This window comes from Neolamprologus brichardi, chromosome 5 (assembly GCF_056152115.1).
Source record: "Neolamprologus brichardi isolate AB-2024 chromosome 5, ASM5615211v1, whole genome shotgun sequence".
In the NCBI taxonomy this organism is placed as follows: domain Eukaryota; kingdom Metazoa; phylum Chordata; class Actinopteri; order Cichliformes; family Cichlidae; genus Neolamprologus; species Neolamprologus brichardi.
Genome location: NC_142108.1, coordinates 11,897,814 through 11,916,271, shown reverse-complemented (window position 1 = coordinate 11,916,271; position 18,458 = coordinate 11,897,814). Strand labels below are relative to the sequence as shown.

At 41.3% G+C, this 18,458-nt stretch overlaps 1 protein-coding gene across 3 annotated transcripts; it reads right to left on the bottom strand.

Moving 5' to 3' along the window:
* Window positions 1-196: 196 nt before the first annotated feature.
* On the bottom strand, window positions 197-17,700 carry per3 (period circadian clock 3). Of its 3 annotated transcripts, XM_035904912.2 has the most exons (23): window positions 17,531-17,700; window positions 15,666-15,741; window positions 12,277-12,704; window positions 11,693-11,853; window positions 11,468-11,586; window positions 10,976-11,174; window positions 10,747-10,798; window positions 9,866-10,014; window positions 9,609-9,687; window positions 9,415-9,521; window positions 7,687-7,843; window positions 7,405-7,513; window positions 6,978-7,106; window positions 6,743-6,851; window positions 6,537-6,648; window positions 6,289-6,428; window positions 6,014-6,178; window positions 5,620-5,871; window positions 4,648-5,510; window positions 4,354-4,540; window positions 3,914-4,100; window positions 1,937-2,087; window positions 197-1,853 (listed from the first exon to the last, which is right to left on the bottom strand). In XM_035904912.2, exons 3-23 carry the CDS (start codon window positions 12,561-12,563, stop codon window positions 1,731-1,733), a joined length of 3,837 nt encoding a protein of 1,278 aa, XP_035760805.2. In that variant the 5' UTR covers window positions 12,564-12,704; window positions 15,666-15,741; window positions 17,531-17,700; the 3' UTR covers window positions 197-1,730. The 3 variants fall into 3 exon arrangements, with proteins under 3 accessions (XP_035760805.2, XP_006784482.2, XP_006784483.2); XM_006784419.3 differs by lacking the exon at window positions 15,666-15,741; XM_006784420.3 differs by lacking the exon at window positions 15,666-15,741 and having other exon boundaries at window positions 6,014-6,175.
* Between the last annotated feature and the right edge of the window lie 758 nt (window positions 17,701-18,458).

Below are 18,458 nucleotides of genomic sequence, written 5' to 3'. Positions count from 1 at the left end.
TTTCTAAGCCAGCAGATATGATCTCTCCAGCATTTCCTGCTCTGCCCAGGAGTCTCCTCAAATGACAAAATATCAAATTCAACTTTAAAAATTCAAACATGAAATTTAGGAGGAAGGTCTTCTTTAGTAAAAAAAAATAAAACAAAATCCAGAAGCATGAGTTTAATGTTACGTAAAAACTTGACTGACACTCATGTCGAACTGCAATTTAGGTTTTATCTCATTTATTCATTCCTTTGTGTCACAAACAGTCCCTGAATTCAAGACAAATGGCTTTTTATACACTTTGTGAAGTTCATTTTGTGTACATTTCCTATAAAACACATGATACTGTTATATACTTTCAATCTAAAAACGGTAGAAAACCACGGTGTGTCTTGCACTGTTGGACAAGTGTATCGAAAGAAGCAGCTCGCAGTCGGCCGGCACGCACACTTTTACACATCCACAAGCTCACCTGTGATTTAAATTCAGTACAGGAAGAAGAAAAGAAACATTCACAGAACTACAACAGGCTAGTTAGTTCTTCCCGGTCTCCCTTTCATACAAACATACATCCAATCAGGCAGACAGCTGCAGGGTATAGAAGGAAATTCATTTACTTAGTAAACACAAGATGAGCGGAAATTTGGGGCCACACTGTGTTTGTTTACAATTAAGAGGTAAGCTACAGGTATTACAGGGCGATGACCGGGCAGGATAGGTGGGTGGAAAAAGGACTTGCTACAGGAAGTTTTGAGTAACGGGCTAGATGTGTCTTCTAGCACCAAGTTTAATTTGAAATGATCAGAATGCTGAAGCTGATGCTCTGAAGGCCCATTCTTATTCCTAGGACATCATACATGCTTGATTGCAATGTAGGGCTAACGCTGAGAACCCAAAAGCACAATCTTCACCTAAACTTTACCAAGAACCTTTTGGTTTCCAAAGCTTTCAAATAGGACACAAACCACAGCCTTCTAAAGCAGATATTATTACTCTGTACAAGTTACACAAAGAACACCTTGTGTTTATGTCCACATTGCCAGAACAACAGTATATGATACCCTGGGATGAGAACGCTTTGAAGGAAACAAGCCTACGGAACAAGAGTGTAAATTCCAGTAACAACACCATATTCAAATCTGGGCGTCCTAAAACAGAAAAGCAGCAAATTTGTTTTTATCTTAGTGTCCCTCAGTGGGGACACAAAAAAATCACAATGTCTTAATTATGTCACCGAAGGAGCTGATGTAGTACACATACTGTACATCCTGGACTCAGTGTTACTGGAGAAGAGTTTGACGTATGTTCTGATACTCTGGGCCAGCACCTTCTTCATCTTCCCAGCCAGTCACTCCTGTTCTACAGACCAGGTGTACACACAGTGCTCATGTTTATCCCAGGGCACTTTTCATATATGGTTCATAGATCTGAACAGTCTTAAATACAGCCTAAACCCCCCTCCTTAGGGGCTCTATTAACACAAAAGGAAAAATGTAATATTCATGGTCCAATAAGAACAGCCACATTAAGCAGACTGAAAGAAAATGCCCATCTCTCGCCTCCCCTGTTCCTTAGGGCCTGGTCCAGCCTCTGCTACCTTTATTAAACATATTAGATTTTACACTAAAGCACAGGGATCCACTCCTTCAGACTGGTCAAAAGAGATGCACGGTGAGAGTTGTTGAGGTTCCTGACAGGGCTGGCACACTGTAAACCTGATGGTGGGTGATTTCTGGTCAGAGTTCTCAAGTGTCAACCACGAGTCCGATCGGGTCGTGCTGAGGGCTCTCCAGAAGTGAGGAACTGTCAGGTGCAGCCGGGTGAGTGGGGTGGAACATGCCTGCACCTGAGCTGCAGCTCACACAACCCTGAGAGAGACAGCAACGCATTAAACACACGGTCACAGGAAACGAAAACAAAAATGTTCACAGTGCGTGATTCCTGCCGATACCTGTGTGTCTATTTCCTGTGGGATGGCGTGCTGTTTGATCCATGGATGGACTTCAGCCAGCTCCTCTCTCTGCTCTTGGCTGAACCAGGGCTGGAGGGGCTGAAGCACTCGAAGCTTCTCCCTGTCCTCCGCCAAAACCTTGTTCTGGTCCCTGCGGGGAGAGAAAGCATGAGATGATAAAGGATGATGAAGAAAAGGTAAAGGGCATGAAGATGAACTGTCTCCCCCATGTGTGACAAAAGTGGTATTGCACAGGAGTGATTCTCACACCTGTGAGGGGCATATTTGTTTGGGTTTCTAAATAGTATGGCACGTCGACTGTCAATAGAAAATTGTACTTAGTAGTCAGTATAATCTTTTAATGATATAAGTTTGCATATGGTAGAATACTGCAATGTAATCATTTGTGTTTAGAAGTATATAGTTGGTGGCATATTGAAAGAATGTCTCATGCTAGGAGGTCTGTAACAACTTTGTGTACATTCCAGGGTGTTCTGGCATTCACCCCCACATCCTAGGAGCATGGGAAAGGTCGTACCTTGTTTTATTGTTTTACGGTAGGATTAACGTAGCTATGTCAGTTTTAGTGTAAGTGCCTTTTTTACATATAGATGAACTGTTGAATTTTCCAGACCAGCAGGTTAAGGGAAGTTGTTTATGGGGACGGACGGACACACACACACACACACACTCCAATGTAAGGAACAAGCACCCACTTTGAGGGAATGCAAAGAAGTGACCTAAGTTTATCAGAATGGAAACCAACATGATCTTTTTGCTTTTAAAGGTGGATTAAAGAGATACCACTTCCTGCTAAACTGAAGGGATTCCGTGTAGAAAAGGCAGTTCATAGTCTCTGAGGCTGATTCATGCTGCTCTGTGGTATGCTTTTGGTTTACATCTTTTCACCCATTGCTTGTCTTCTTGTTTGTGCTTTTGTAAAAAAGTTAAATAATAATAAATAAAACATGTATAAAGCATAAGAAGTCCATCTAACTGGTATAAATATAAATAAGCACAGTACTGTGAAGACGGCTTTGGTGTTTATTGTACTCCCGGATTAGATAATATCATTACATAATCAAATCAGCAGGTAGCCCTTTTGCTGTACCATTTGGCTTTGAATAAGCGAAGCCATCAGACAAAAAGACTAAATACCTTGCCACATTAAACAAGGTGAGACATTTAGATAAGATGACAGTGTTTGAGAATCATGAAAATGACTGTTATAAAGAACAAAAGAAACAACACTTGCACATGTTTTGACTTTATGAGCCTCATAAAAGCCTCACCTTTAACCTTACTGTGCTTAGTCAACTAGTGAGTATAATCCTCACTTTATATTGAAGATAAATGATTTGTACAAATCACAAAGCACCAGGTTTCAAAGGCCACTGTGAAAGCATCACAGGGGGGGGGGGAAAGCAATGCTGATATACACTGAACAGGCTGACATTATTTCTGGCCATGCTTGCATTAGTTACTTTTGCACCTTTGTTACTATAAAACAGAACGCATTTGCAACTGTAAATCAAACTTGAGAGCTCGATCGCAAATGGATTACACTGACTTCAAATGTGGCTCTAAAATGTGATTTGTGAATCCTAAAGCTTAGAAACTTTTTTGAAAAGTAGGCGGGACCCACACTGAAAGATGTACTCTCTGTTGGCCAGACTCGATTGGAGGGACAGCTTGGAAATATCTACAGTTTATAAACGAGATGGGTAATGGGTTGAACAAATACACGTTTCTGTTAATCTTTAACTGGAACTGGATTTACATTTTCATCAGAAAGTCATCTTGCATTAAAAATTGTTTAAAGAAAAAAAAAAAACTGAGCGAGGTATTCAGAGTTTGCTCTGAAAATGACAAGAAAGACACAAAAGTAATTCCACACACAAATCTGTAATGCCAAAATAGCTTTTCTCAAGAATGTGTTTCCCTTTTATCCATTATTAATTAAGTGTATTGGTGTACCTGGTGTGGATCTGGTATGTCATCATGACACGCTCGGGCGTGTGCTGGATCATGCTCCACAGGGAGTTTTCCGACTGATTCTCGAAGGTGTGTTTGTGCTCTGCCAGGGTCTCCTGACTCTTACGAGCTTTGCTTGACGTGTCCGATGAATCGTTGCTGGCAAAGTATTTACTGCTGTTGCTGCTGCCTGTAACCCAGGGAAAAATTCATTCACATCCTTCCATCCTACTCTTAACTGAAAATGTTGTTCCTCTGTTTTGCATTTGCATGGCATTCTTTTACTTGTTTGCATCATGCAGCAAAATTTAGAAGCTTGGTGTACACGGACATTGGAAACTGAAAGTCAACAAAACTATAACAACTAGACTTATGCTTTACAAATATGGTACAAAAAAGGCAGTTTTTGCATGAATTGCATGCATGCATATTGCCTTTCTTACCAGTGTGTGAAGTAGAGGTTCCATTGGAGCCAGATCCAGACCCCAGTGAGCCTCCAGACTCCCCTGATCCAGACCCTGAGGCATTGGAGCCAGTCCCTGACCTGGCGTCCTCCTGAAGCAGTAAGTCAAGGAGCTCGCTGGATGTTGACTGGGCATCATGGTTGCCAGACTCTCCTGCGACATCACGCTAATCATAAAAAAGATGGTCAGAAATCAGTCAGCAATTTAGAGTGAGAAAACTATCAGACCTATACTCAACCCATACCTGTTATAAAAGGTGGTCGATTGACTCACCTCATTGGCATGTTGTTCATGGAGGCTCTCGGCGTGGTTGTGCCCGGTGCTGCTCTGCCCTTCACTCGGTTTGGGCAGTTCTTCCTGCAGCAGATTGAGCTGCAGTGGAGAACTTGAGCGAGAACTAGAGAACAAAGCTGTAGGCCCAGCCGCTTCCTCTTCTTCGCCGACAGATGAACTCGCTCTGGGTGAGCAAAGTAAAAGGCCTGGGGATGTTTGAGAATGGGGACCAGGCTGGGCCTGGAACTGAGGCTGAGGGAAAGGTGCACTGACAGGGGCATACCCTGTCATAGTGATGGGTATTTGGGGAAGTATAGACTGAGCTGACTGTGGATAAATGGATGGGTAACCTGGGGTAAAAGTGGGGTAGTTGGGCAGGATGACAGCCATGACTGGAGCCATGAAAGAAGGGTTGAAGGTCTGTGTTGGAGCTATGGGTTGCAGGTTGTGAAAGTTTTGGGTATTCTGAACATTCTGAATGGTCTCCATTTGGATTTGCTGCATGCCTGGCAGGCTCTGAGTAGGTTGCATTATGTTGAAGTTGTAGCTGAGCTGGTCAGGAGGCTGGAGCCCCGTAGGAGCTGCTCCAGGCAGCTGTTGTGTCCTGGGTGATTGCTCCGGGGCAGGCTTCCCCATCACAGGAAAGAATGGCACCTGGACTGGAGATGTTTGGCTGTAGGGTGCTCCCACCTGGGGCTGGGAGGACTCTGAGGAGGGCCATGAGGAGTCAGGGACACAGCGAGCGGGTTCAGGAGGGGAGGCATAGCTGTCTGACGAACCCTGGGGTTTGGGACGCTTGTGTCTTGGCTTTCCTTTTCGAGAACGATTCCAACCTCCGGCACTCAGTGGACGCAGGTAGTCTCCTGCAGTGAATGTATAGAAATCATAGAATCTAGTTGCACAAAAATTTGCACCAACACTTTGTCAGATTTCAAAACATCAGCTGCGTTGCTAAAGAAATATTCAACAAACCTGGGTGGTGGGAGTGAGCCAAAGAGCTGTTGTCCAGCTGCAGATATGAGCTATAAGGGCTCTGAAGGATGCGATGGCGGAATCGATCCACATATTCTTGCTCCTCCTTCTGGGTGTGAGCTGACAGCACCTCCTTGGTGAGACCAACAAACCTTCTTTCCTCTGCGGCAGGGCTCGGAGCTCGACGGACAGGGGTTGGGGCAGGATCAGCAGGCTCACTGCCCATCGGGGCATCCTCCAGTGCTGTGGCTTCTGACAGAAAAACATGGGGGGGTAGTGTCAAAAGAAAGCACTAAATGTTTCTCTGTGTGCAAAACTCCTGAGAGAGAAAAAAAGAAGAAAAAAGAAGCATCTGAGCAGGTCTCACTCATGATATAAGACTATGTTTATATACCTGACTCAGGCTGTGGCACGTGCACTATGGTACTGCTGTATGAACACTGGCTGGTGACCGAGACAACACTCATGGCTTTAGTAGACATGGTGATGTCTGTCAAAGGTGCCCCGACTACAGCTGGGGTTGGAGGGCTCACTGACACCTCAGTCTCCACCACGACTGCTGAAAAGTGAGAAAAAACAAACGCCAGGAGCAAAACGAGTTTATACATTGCAGACTTTCACCCTAAAAGTAACAGAATGCTAAGCCATGTGCTGTGTGTGGGTTTATACCATCTGAACTCTCCTGAGCTGTGTCAGTGGCTCCTGCAGGCTTGTCATCTTCTGAGGTAGAGGATGAGGAAGAAGAGGTAACCAAGGAATGAGATTCACTCTTCCGCTTGAGGGCTGGACCTGTACAGCTCTCTAAATATCTGGTTACACACAAGAAACGTGCGCAAACCAACAGGGAAAGCAGGAGTCAATATTATGACAAGGACTGAGTGCTGCAGAAAAAAAAAGTCATGTTTATCGGCACACACCTGATGATGTTATCCACACAGTTGATTTGCTGATAGGAGGGAATGTGTGTTTGTTTCCTGCTCGCTTTGTGCTCTCTGACCTCAGCATTGGAGGCTGCAGGGGGTAGAGGAGCTGGCAAAATAAACAGCCAACATTTAAAATATCTGCCAATTTTAAAAAACACATTTTAACTGTTTTGTACTCAGTGGATGTGAAACTGTGATACCTGTGACACGTTTTCCAAGGAAAGCAATTTTGTGGTTGGAATCCAGATAAGCCTGCTGGCCCCAACTCTTCACTCTGTTTACATCAGCACATATCTGCTGTAAAGTCATCTGGAAAACACAAACAGACGAACACAGCACCCCCCAAAAAAGTGCCTGATTAACCATGGCAATAGATAGTTAGGCAACTGCGTGACATGTGAATTCCTGGATGATGACCTCACTGTGATGTCTTACCGGTTCCCGGTGTGAGTCCTCCCATACGTTGCCATTGCTGTCACTTGAAGATGCAATGCTGATGTAGTGCTCGTGAGAGCCGTTGCTGCCTAAACTACCGTAACCACTGGAGCCATTGTTGTGAACGGGCTGTAAAGAAGAGACACAAAGAAGAACAGATTAATGCTGCTGTTTAACAGATTAAACAGATATTAATGCTTCTTTTTTCAGCCTGTGTACAGCAACCAAAAAGCAAAAACCACACATACTACAACCCATTTAGTATGAATAATTTTTTCATTTTTCTGACAGGACTGAAACATGATCAGCTTTTATATGTTATTACACTGATACCAGCATGATACCAGCACCTTTGTTGCATTACAGCAACAAAGGATTTAAAGTGAGTGCTTTCTGGAATTCATTTATTCAGCAATGACATATTCACCTGTAGGAAAAGCTTATAGATCTTTGCCTGAAGATCTTTTATTTCCTCGTGAGTTACTGGAACAAACTCCTTTGCTTTAGCAGCAAACACATCCTCATTCAGAGGACTCCTGTAGGCAAAGGCAGTAAACAGAGTGATGTTATCTTTGTTACTGCGTCATTCATGTAATTGCACACTGTTTTCACAGAAACCCAGGGGGATTACACAACAGACACCAAACTCTACACCTCAGCACACATTTTTGTCGTCTTGGGGTTTAGATTTTATGCTTATGGAACCTACGTCCTGACTTTGTGGCGCCCGATGATGAAGGCCACCTTCCGGCTCCATGGGTTGATGAAGCTGGACCAGCTGGTGTCCAAGGTGATGTAGTCTCCATTCTGACAGCGCAGACGCACGGGAGAATGTTCAAATGGAGGCTGGCCCGCATGCTTCAAGACTAAGCAAGGCATGAAGAATAAATAAATAAATAAATAAAATATATGACAAAAATATAGTCACGGTAAAAAGAAATTACTGTCAATTCTAAAGATTTGTATTAGGACATAATAATAAAAATATTATGATATTTAAACTGTTTCATTATTTATTTAGTACTAAAATAAGCCAAAACGCTGAAGCAGTGTGTTAAAAACTAAATATATCCCATGATTCAATAGCTTTTAGAGCCACCTTTAGCAGCAATAACTTGAAGTAATAATTTTCTGTATGATGTGAGAAACTTTATCAGTCTCTCAAATCCTTGTGGAGGAATTTTGACCCACTCCTCTTTCTAGTGTTGCTTCACTTCATTGAGGTTTGTGGTATTTGTTTATGTATGTATTAACCAAGGGAAAGCATTTCAGTCAGGTTGAGGTCTGGACAATTGCAACACACTGATTCTTTTCTTTTTCAGACAGGCTGTTGTAGTTATTCTGCTTACACGTGCCCTCACAAATGACTGTAGAATACATTGCAGTCCATTAACTCCTCTGCATACCGAAGTGTTCAGGTCCTGTGGCTGCAACACAAGCTTAAGTGATCACCCCCACCCGGCCCCATTACCGTGCTTTACAGTTTGTATGAGGCATTTGTGCTGATATGCTCTGTTCATGCTGTCCAAACATGGCGTTATGGCCAAACACCTCAATTTTTGGTCTCATTTGTCCCAAGGAGTCCTGTGGTTTGTTCTATTCTTCTAACCTAAACTGTGCTACGTTGTTCTTTTTAGAGGGAAGAAGCATTCTCCTGGCAACCCAACTACATAAGCCATACTTGTTCAGTCTTTTTCTAATTGTCCTGTCATGAACTTTAACATTTAAAATGCTAACTGAGGCCTGTGGAGTCTGGGAAGTTCACTCCTGGAAAGACTGGCAAATGTTTGCAATGTTTTCCACTTGAATGTGAATAGTATTTCACACTGCAGAATGATGGAATTCCAATTGCTTGGGAAAAGGCTAATAATCCTTCTTTAAGATCACTGCTGATGTCATTTCTCCTCTGCATCATGTTAACGGATATGTTAACACTCCAGACCACCAAACTGCCCAAATGTCTGCTTTCATAGAGCTGCTCACATTTGCTGATGATCACTTGATCAAGAGCAGCACCCTGGTTTCTACTTATTCTCTCAACTACAGTACTATGGAAGAAGTAAGAGCACTTAGTTTTTCAAACACTGCTTTTGCATTTTTCCCTAATTTTTGTTAATTATGACATAGTGTATTATTTAACTTGCTGTTGATCACCTCAGGTTGATCTTTGTCTAATAAATTAATTAATTTTTATAATGTCATGAAAGGTAAAATCTTATAATTTCAAAGTGTGTGTAAATGCTTAGGATAAACACCTTGCTTTGGTTGATTAATTTACTACTACTAGCTATTTTATTATTTGTCTGGCATTTTGTACAGTATAATGAAAACGAGAATATCTATCTATTTAAATATACAATTTGAGTCAGCTCATTGAAATGCAGAGTTTTCTTATCAGCAGACTAAACTTTTGCACTCATCCTCCCCACAAACTCACCTTTCCGGTGCATGGCCAGCATGAGGGGGTGGTCCTCTGGGTGAATGCAAGTCAGCAACGACGTGCCTATCAGATCCTGAGGAAGGTATCCAAGCAAAGGCACGGCCCTGTGAACAGTCACCATAAAAATCAGCTCTTTTCATACACTGCCATTAATTTTCAAAGCTTGGGACTGGAAATTTGTGTGTATTGACCTGTCATCAACTTCCAGAAACACACAACCAGGGGAGTGTGTTGTGGTAAAGATGCGCTTGTCCATGGGAATCCGAGGTGCTGCATACACAAATCATATAAACACCAGTGCAAAACATGAATAAACAGGGGTTATAAGTTCATCAGAAATACCAGAAGAGTTTCTCAGAAAGTGTTTGGGGTTATTATTATTGTTAAAATTGCATTGACCTATCAGAGCATCAAAGCTGCATGTTAAAAGACAAACACGGTATCATACCTTCATATCCAGAGATGATGCGTTCAGCCAGTGCCAGGCAGCACGGCTCCTCCTCCTCCCCACTGCTCCCAGATCCCTGCACCTTCAGCTGGTAGGGTGTTATCCGAAATGGGTTGTAACGCATCTCACCCTCACGATCCTTCCCACCCCTAAAACACACAAAACACAATAATCAAATCTGAATTTATTGTGATCAAAGATGAAAACAGGAAACGTTACCTGCACCAGTTTCAAACCCTAAAATAAAGATCTAATGAAAAATGAAAACAATTACTTCAAATTTCAATGATATCTATTGGTACAAGTTGATGACAGCTAATTTAATTCTTGTAAGAATGTGTGAAATGAATATTTTCTAGGGCTATGGAGGTACTTTCAGTCACAAGAGCTGATGGATAATCATGTTTGATTTGGCACACATTTTACACCAGAAGCCCCTCCTAACACAACCCTCATATTTATCCAGGCATGTGTCTCCTCCTGGTCTCAGACTGGGAATCTTTTGCACATAAAATTAATGTGTTAACCACTACACCATGGAGCGAACACAGTTTCTACAAACACATTCATTAAAAAGCATGTATTGATGGAATTTCTTATAGAGGAAGAGTTGACAATCAGAACGAAACTTCATTACACCCTGCAGGAAATTTTGTAACAGCTGCATAAGCTTGTAGAAGTTACACAATTCTAATAATAAAAAAAACAACAATCATAATTTTAAAACCCTGAAATTATTGCAGTTTATAGTCTGGATACACAAGGGCAACATCAGATGTAGGGTTTAATGGAATCGAGCTCATATATTTTATTAAATGTGCATTAAAAAATGAATTATTGTTTAAGGAATTAAGGGATATGAAGAAAAAAAAAGTACTGACCTGATTCGGCAGAAGAAGGACTTGACCTGGGCACAATCGAACAAAACGCCAGCTACAGAGAAAAAGAAGCGAGAGAAGTCAGTTAGCCATATTCTCTTTCATTATTTCTGTTAAATACCCACTGAGACACTAGCATGTGCAAACTAACTTAAAAAACAAAAACAAAACTGTGCCGTCCCTGTGCCGTATTTTATTTATTTAATCTAAATAAATAAATAAAATACAGCACCTGTGTGCGAGTTGCTCCAAGGTGGCAAATGGGGTTGCGCAGTGTGTGAATAGAAGACGTTGACATCTTGGTGGAAGAGCAGCTCCACAAATTTGGCGGACTCCAGAAACTTCCTCTTGCAGCACAGGATGCTGGGAGCCTGCTCAGACGCGTAGAGGACGCGGCCGCTGGCCAGGGAGAAAACGACCACGAAGGAATCCTACAAACAGGTAAAGAGATGTACGCACCCAGAAAAACATGCACAAGCAAGCAAAGTCACAGACACACACAAAAGCAATAAACACACATACACTCACACACCCGCTCAGGAGTGAGGCAAAATAAATGTACATATGCATGTGTATTTGCATCTTTAAGACTGCCTCAAAACAGGATTTCAGAACAGCTCTAAACAAATGCTTAGTGGGTCCTATGACATCTTCAGTGATGCATTAAAAAAGGGACAATAACATCAGAACCTGTGACCTGTGCATCTAAGTTTGATGTGCATACCGTATTTTTAAGGGTGTGTTCTGAGGTGACTCTCTCCAGCTCTTCCAGGGTGCAAACAGTGGCATTTCTCCGCTCGTCCTGCCCATTTTGCATGAGCAGTTTATAGTATTCACTATTAGCTACAGGTGACAAACCAAGGCACACAAACAGTATCAGTATTTGGAGAAAAATAAATAGTGTTTTCTTAAGATTCTACATGGACTCTTCTGTATTTAGTCAGGTTACCTTGCACTTGTTTGACACAGTTGAGCGCGTAATGTAAGGCCTCCACAGTGCTGGCTTTGCTGCGGCTGCGTTTGTCTGATGGAAGCCTCTTTTTCATCTCAGCCACTGCATTCATCACCTCTCTGTGGTCCTGCCCTTTGCCAGCCTCTGCATGCTCGCTGCTACATACACACAGAAACACATAAAAAGATAAGTATTTCTCACAGTTACTTAAGTAGTTAAGATTCACTCTGTCGGACATAGTTAGCATTTTTGTCACCATTATACCAGGAATAGATCATAGCACAGATGCAGAACTTCAGGATCAGCTGGTAAAAAGCATCTTTCCAGTTTATTTTGGGAAACTCTGGCTTGTTTTCTTCTATGCCAAAATTCTTGCAACGCTGCAAGAAAGTTAAAACCCTGGCTGTTGTCACAGTGTGCTGTACTCCACTTGTCAGAGCCACATGCTAACAGTGTAGCAATAGTAATAGATAAAAAGCTCTCACATGCTGTTGTGGATTTTTACAGAAATTAGGGTCAGAAAGGCACCAGAGAAAGTCCCCAAAAAAGACTAAATGGTGAGAGCACATTGAGTTAAATACCTCTTAGCTGAAACTGAGGTGGATCCCGAAGCACTCCCAGGGCTGTGATTGGTTGATGAACACAGGTCGTGTGAACCACTCGCCATTTCTTCATCTTCCTGTCCCACCTCTCCACCTGAAACTCCACTTTCTTCACCCCCGAGGTGCTTGGACGTTTCCCTGCCGTTCTGCTTCCCGGACAACTCCTGCTCCACCTCTCCACCGTTCGCTGTGGCTGACGGCAATGCAGGCTCCTCCCCATGTAGTCTGCTGTCACCTCCTGGCATCACCACACTTTGGTCACACATCAATTATTTTTCTTTCCAGTTACAATAGTCGGTAAGTGTCTTCATATGTTCAACCAAAGGGAATGGGTTCCATGTGGTAACAATGAATTGACTTTCATTCAGTCAGTGCTGAATGTTGGATGAAGTGGTCTGTTTTTTCCACTGCAAACAGAAGAAAATAAACAAAAAGCCTGAGTTTAGTTATTATTGCATAGAAGGCATATGGAACAAATTTCCCACGTGTGGGACTAATCAAGTTTTATGTTATGCCAGAGGCAAGATTTAGGAAAATCAGTACAGGTAGTAGGGCTGTGCGATATGACCAAAATCCCATATCCCAATATAAGAAGTCTATCGTCCCGATAACGATATAAATCACAGAAATTTAACATTTTCTTTAAATTCTGTGAATCTCGGGCAGCTCGACTTGCGGGAAGTGTTTCCAGCTGCGCGTCATGTAGCTGGAGTCGAGTGTTTTAACCAATGCATGAAACTATACATTTTTAGACATAAGTTGTAATGGCCGCCGTTTTCTTTGTGAGTATTTATTACACGGCGTGCTGCCGGGAAAAGCCTGTTCTAACGTTTGAGTCTAAGGTTTATTTTTTAGCACCTGGCGGCTCTTTTTTCTTCTCATCCATAAATAATCTGCTCTTTCAAGTGATTCAGTTTATTTTGAAAAGTCTCAACAGGATCTTGAGCTTTATTGTGAGAGGTTTATGTGGAACATAAACAAGCGGACACGCGATTGCTGTTACCGTCGTTGTTGCTAACCACAACGCATAAAAACAGGCTCTTGTCCGTCCGTAGTGTGGTTATATAAAATATAAGAGAAAGAGAGAACTTTACGAAATTAATATAGCCACTACAGTGACCATCAAAACGATGAAAGATATTGCCGTAAACAGTTTATTTTGCGACACCACGAAACAAACGATAGCGTAAAATGAAACGATAGACGTTTTTATATCGTACTACAGGTACAGGTAGTACAACAGAAACACTTAACTTTATGAAAGCAGCTGTCTCTCAGTTAGGGCTGGGCTATATCATATCGTTCACGGTAATACCGGTGTAATGTTGGGCAACGATAAGAAAATGAAATATCGGGATAGAATATGGGTAAAACGCGCATGCGCAGTGCCTTTGTTTACATACGCACATGGCGGCGATGCAGAATGAGAAGCGTGAAAGTGGATCGTTAACAGAAACAGATGAACCAGAATTGTTTTGTAAAAATGCTGCAACTTCAGTGGTGTGGAACTGGTTTAGCTTTCATCTGTCAGATACACAACAAAGCACTATTTTTGGTAGCGCATGCTAGTGGGCCGTCGTTATTAAAATCAATCCTTTAATTTTTCTGAAAATCGACAGTGCCCCTTATAATCCCGTGTGCCTTATGTATGAATTCTGGTTGTGTTTACTGACCTCGAAACGATTTTATGTGGTACACGGCGCTCAAAAATCTGTCAAATGCTTCAGTACGACTTTGCTAAGCTACGAACCCGCACCGCTTGATGGATTGTCGGAGCATTACAGCTATCGTAGGCAGGCGCCTCGCGGAGTGATACATACTGTGCTTCAACATAATATTACCGTACTGTGTGTGTATAACCTCTTTTTAGGTTTTGTGGATATTATACATGGTTATGCTGAGGATATGTTTGCCAATTTCCACTGGAAATGCCTTTTGGTTAAACTGTCAGCAAGGAATTTGCATTTGCACTGTTAATTTTTTATAGAACTTTAATGCACTTAAAAAAGCTGCTTGTTTAAGTGCAAATACATTGATGGGTTTTTTTTGTTTTTGCACTAATAAAGTTGAGGAGTTGTAAAGTATTTTGTCTAGTTTCAATTATATCGTCAGTTATATCATTATTGCAAATTTTCAAATGTATATCGTGATAAATATTTTTGGTCATATCACCCTGCTCTACTCTCAGTCGTATAGACTCTCAATAAACACGTCCATCGATGTCTCATCAGGCAAGACGTGATAACATTTTTACCAAAGTAAAATAAACGCCAAATATATAAGTTTTCCAAGTTCACTTAGCTTTTTATTTTCAAAAGTCTTGTTGTTATTTTCTTTTTGGTACATGTTTTTTTCCACATCTAGTTTCAGTTTGTAGCTTAGTTTAAGTAAACTGTAGTAAACTTAATCTCATTTATGAGGAGCCAACTCTAAAACTGTATCTTACACCTTACAAATTGAAAACGTTCATGTTTAAACAGCGAAACGAAAGCGTTATTGTTGCAGATCTCAGCTGGCTTGGTCTTCGACCACCAATGACACTGAGGATCCTGTTCTTGCATTACTCCCACAAACACGTCCTTGTGTTAGTATTTCATTTCAGATTTAGCCAGTGAAAACATATTTTTAATAAAGTGTTGTGCAGTGACAGATCTTTTCTCTTACATTTTTCAACAGCACTTCTTGTTAAAGTGTGACTTTTTGGAAAAACTTTAACACTTCTGTAGGTAATCATTAAGTCAACCTACCTAATAAGCAACTGCTCATACTCCTATAGACAGATCATGCATGACACCTTAAAGGCCAATGCAATCTGGAAACAGGTAATCTTCAGCATGGCAAAATTCACGGTTGGCAATCGTGAAAGTTGGGAATTTTGCCAGTGAACCTTTTCTCAAATAAGTGGCAAAATGTCTTTCCAAAGATATTAACAGCATATGCAGAGAATCATCCAGAGTTGGAATCCCCATCCACCTCACATTCAATTCCTCTGCTTGTAGGATCATCCAATAATAAGCAAGTTGCTTTAAAGGGAGGGTTTCCTCCAATGAGAGGTAAAACAGCATGAGTCAAGGAGAATAAATTGAGGGCCTGAGGATTATGGTGAATTACAAATTTTAGAAAGCTACTACTAGCCTACAGTCCTAGAATAAAAATATAGAGCTAGAAATATATTCACATGTCCACTTTAAACTTGGGGCATGGGTGATGTGCCAAAGGCTTTAAAATTGGAAGCAAACACTTGTCTTCTTTTGAAAGTATGAACATGTTATTGCCAAACATAAACAAGTAAAAATGTTCTGTGCAAATGTGAACAAACACAATGTTATTTAATACTACTCAGCTGTCTGGCCATAAAACTGACTCACTGCGTTCTGACTCTCTCCCAGCATCCGTGATTTATGCACATCTCATCCATTAATACTGCCAAGACCAGGTAAGGCTCTGCCAGATATAATAATGTGATACTGGGTTACATAATAGCTGTTACTAATTATGCATTTACATTTTTTGCAATCCCTGCAAACGCAGGTTTTTTAAAAAATCAAACACTGTGATTCTATAGGCTGTTTTATCCAATATTTTCATCAGAGTCATCAGAGGAAATCGCTTGTCTTCCAGCCATCTTGGGCGAGTTTTTTCTCTATGGTATTGGTATAATTAAACAAACTCCAGCTGCCACCACATCCATATGGCATTGAGACTAGACACTGAGAATAAAGACAGAGGGACAGAAACTGAGAAGCAAAAGCAGGAGGGAGTGAAAATACCCTGCATCGTTCATCAGGTCGTCATAGGAGGATTACATAACCGATTTGCTCAATTCAGAATGCATAAAACATTATGCTATTGAGATATTATACATCTACTGACGTGCACAACACACACGTGTGATTGTAGTTGCATACATAGGATGCTGTGGTCCTTTCTCACTTATGCAGCACAACAACACACTTGACCTAGGCTGTTGCTCTGTACTTGAACCTGTATGCACACTGCAACACAGCTCAACACCATCACAGACTGCTTCCAGAGTCACCAAAAAAGCTAAGATAAGCTATTGCACAAGCAAAACTGAAACTCAACATTATTACCTGCTTTACAGGCTTTTTTAAAAAAAAAAAAAAAAAAAAAAAATTTGTTAACGTTTAGCAGAAGCCTACAACTTACTCCCCCTCACCATATGAACCCAGTGACCCAAGTAAGTCCAGAGGCCACCTCACAATGCTTGAAGGAGTGACAGCAACTCCACTCCGGTGGAAGCTATAGCACCACACCTGACTTGCCACTGGGCAGCTTCTAGTTTCAGTGAAGTCCCCTACCCAGAGTTATTACATAGCGCTTTATCTATCAAGACCTCTCATATACATTTTTAAAATTTCTATTTTATTTTTATTTAGTTCTTTTTCAATTAATTCTCATTAGTTTATTTTCAGTTTGTTTGGGTTTTTTGTGTGTGCCAGGTTTAGCTGGGTTGCTGTAATATACTGGGTATTTATCAGGGGCAATATCCGCAGTGTGTATAAAACCAGCACTGTCTATGGAAGTATCAGAAAGGTTCAGACAGTAAAATACAAACACAGCATTTAGTGAGGGCAATTAACTCACACTCATGTAATCATGCCAATCTCAATAATCATATGCACCCATGCCTCATCATGCCTGCTGTGTAAGCACATCTGGACAAAGCGAAAAAGCTAAAACTTAATGTACTTTAGTGTTAAGACCTTTTAACCGCCGTAAGAGTTCGGGTTGCTTGCTGAAAACAGCGCCCCCTACAGTAACTGGATACGAAGGTCGCAATAACGCAATAAACTGATAGCCTGTAAGCTACTATATTAGCAAGTATAATAGGTTGCTTTTTAAGTAATGCACCGTATGCAAATCTGAGCAACAAAAGCTTTAGTTTGTTACCAACTTGCCAGCCAACACAGCGCAACCCGTGAGCTCCAGCCCCCTGACTTACGGCAGACGTTACAGCTAACATGAGCAACACACACTGCTTACAGTCAAGTCAGCATTCACTCCTTGGAGAAGCAAAAACCCCAAAACCACAATAATACACATTCGCAACGACTTTATAGCACACAAAAAAGGTAATGATTCAATTTCACATGTTCACATCCACTGTTGTGTATAGCTGAAGCCGTGCGTCAGGTGGTTAGCTAGTTTATCGAGAAAGCTAACTCACCAATGACGCCCCCAATTTTTCGTCTTTTGTTGGAATATTTACCTTTCCCGCTCCACGCGTGTCTTGGCTCAAGATTAAAAAGTTACGAGTCTCCTTAATTGATCACCGGACCGCATCAGAAATTATTTTGTTTCAGTTATATCTCAGTCACGTAGCTACGTCGTCATCCCTCCCAGAGCGGTGGACACATTTGTGCAACGTGAGCCCGGCATAGCAAAACCACGCCCATTAAGCGATGATTGGGCAGGTGAGTTTTACATGTATTATTGGATTGGATAGCAAACCAGATGTGGGCGTGTCTGCCGCGGCAGGTCTGTTGGGTGGCTTGCTGGCGATTCACGTGGATTCCCATGTTACACAACCGAGAAACAACAAGCCCGAAGCAGACTGCGCGAGCACTGACACTACCAGCCCGCTGCGTCCCCGCCCCTACCGCTAAATGAATGAACAGAGTCGTTGCATGGTCCAGCTGCTGCAGTGCACGTAGCAGGGAGTTTGGACATTTGACTTATTTTTGTTTGGTTAAATTGTTGTCAGTTATTGAACATCATCTTAGTAAAGTCTCTTAAGTAAAAAAAATAAAACATAAAAATTACAAGAAAACGGGAGCTATCAGTAATTTTAATAGATTTTGTCATTAAGCAAATGAAAAGGAAGGCAAAGAATGCCACACACTTGTATATCCTTATTCATTAATTTTAAATAATATTATTTTACATTATATTTTAAAATTTTGCAACAATAATATGCAATCTAATTATGCTCAGTTGGCATGTTGATTTTCTTTATGATACAATGACATTTGTTTGAAAGCACAAACAACACTTGAGCAGCTGTTATATATTATTTTACCACATCTTTATTGCAATTTGACTTTTTCAGTTAAATCTGCCTTTAAATTAAACCTGAATTGAAAATTTCCCAATTCTGTAAAACCAAAACAAAATAATAATAAAATATATAATCATTA

Excerpts from the sequence above, each read along its gene's own strand:
- per3 (XM_035904912.2), bottom strand. The coding sequence starts at position 12,563 with ATGTGTGACCAAAGTGTGGTGATGCCAGGAGGTGACAGCAGACTACAT. Across the intron at positions 7,844-9,414 it reads GCTGGCCATGCACCGGAAAG|TCTTGAAGCATGCGGGCCAG; the intron begins GTGAGTTTGTGG and ends TGCCTTGCTTAG. Across the intron at positions 4,541-4,647 it reads ATGAACAACATGCCAATGAG|CGTGATGTCGCAGGAGAGTC; the intron begins GTGAGTCAATCG and ends TTTTATGATTAG.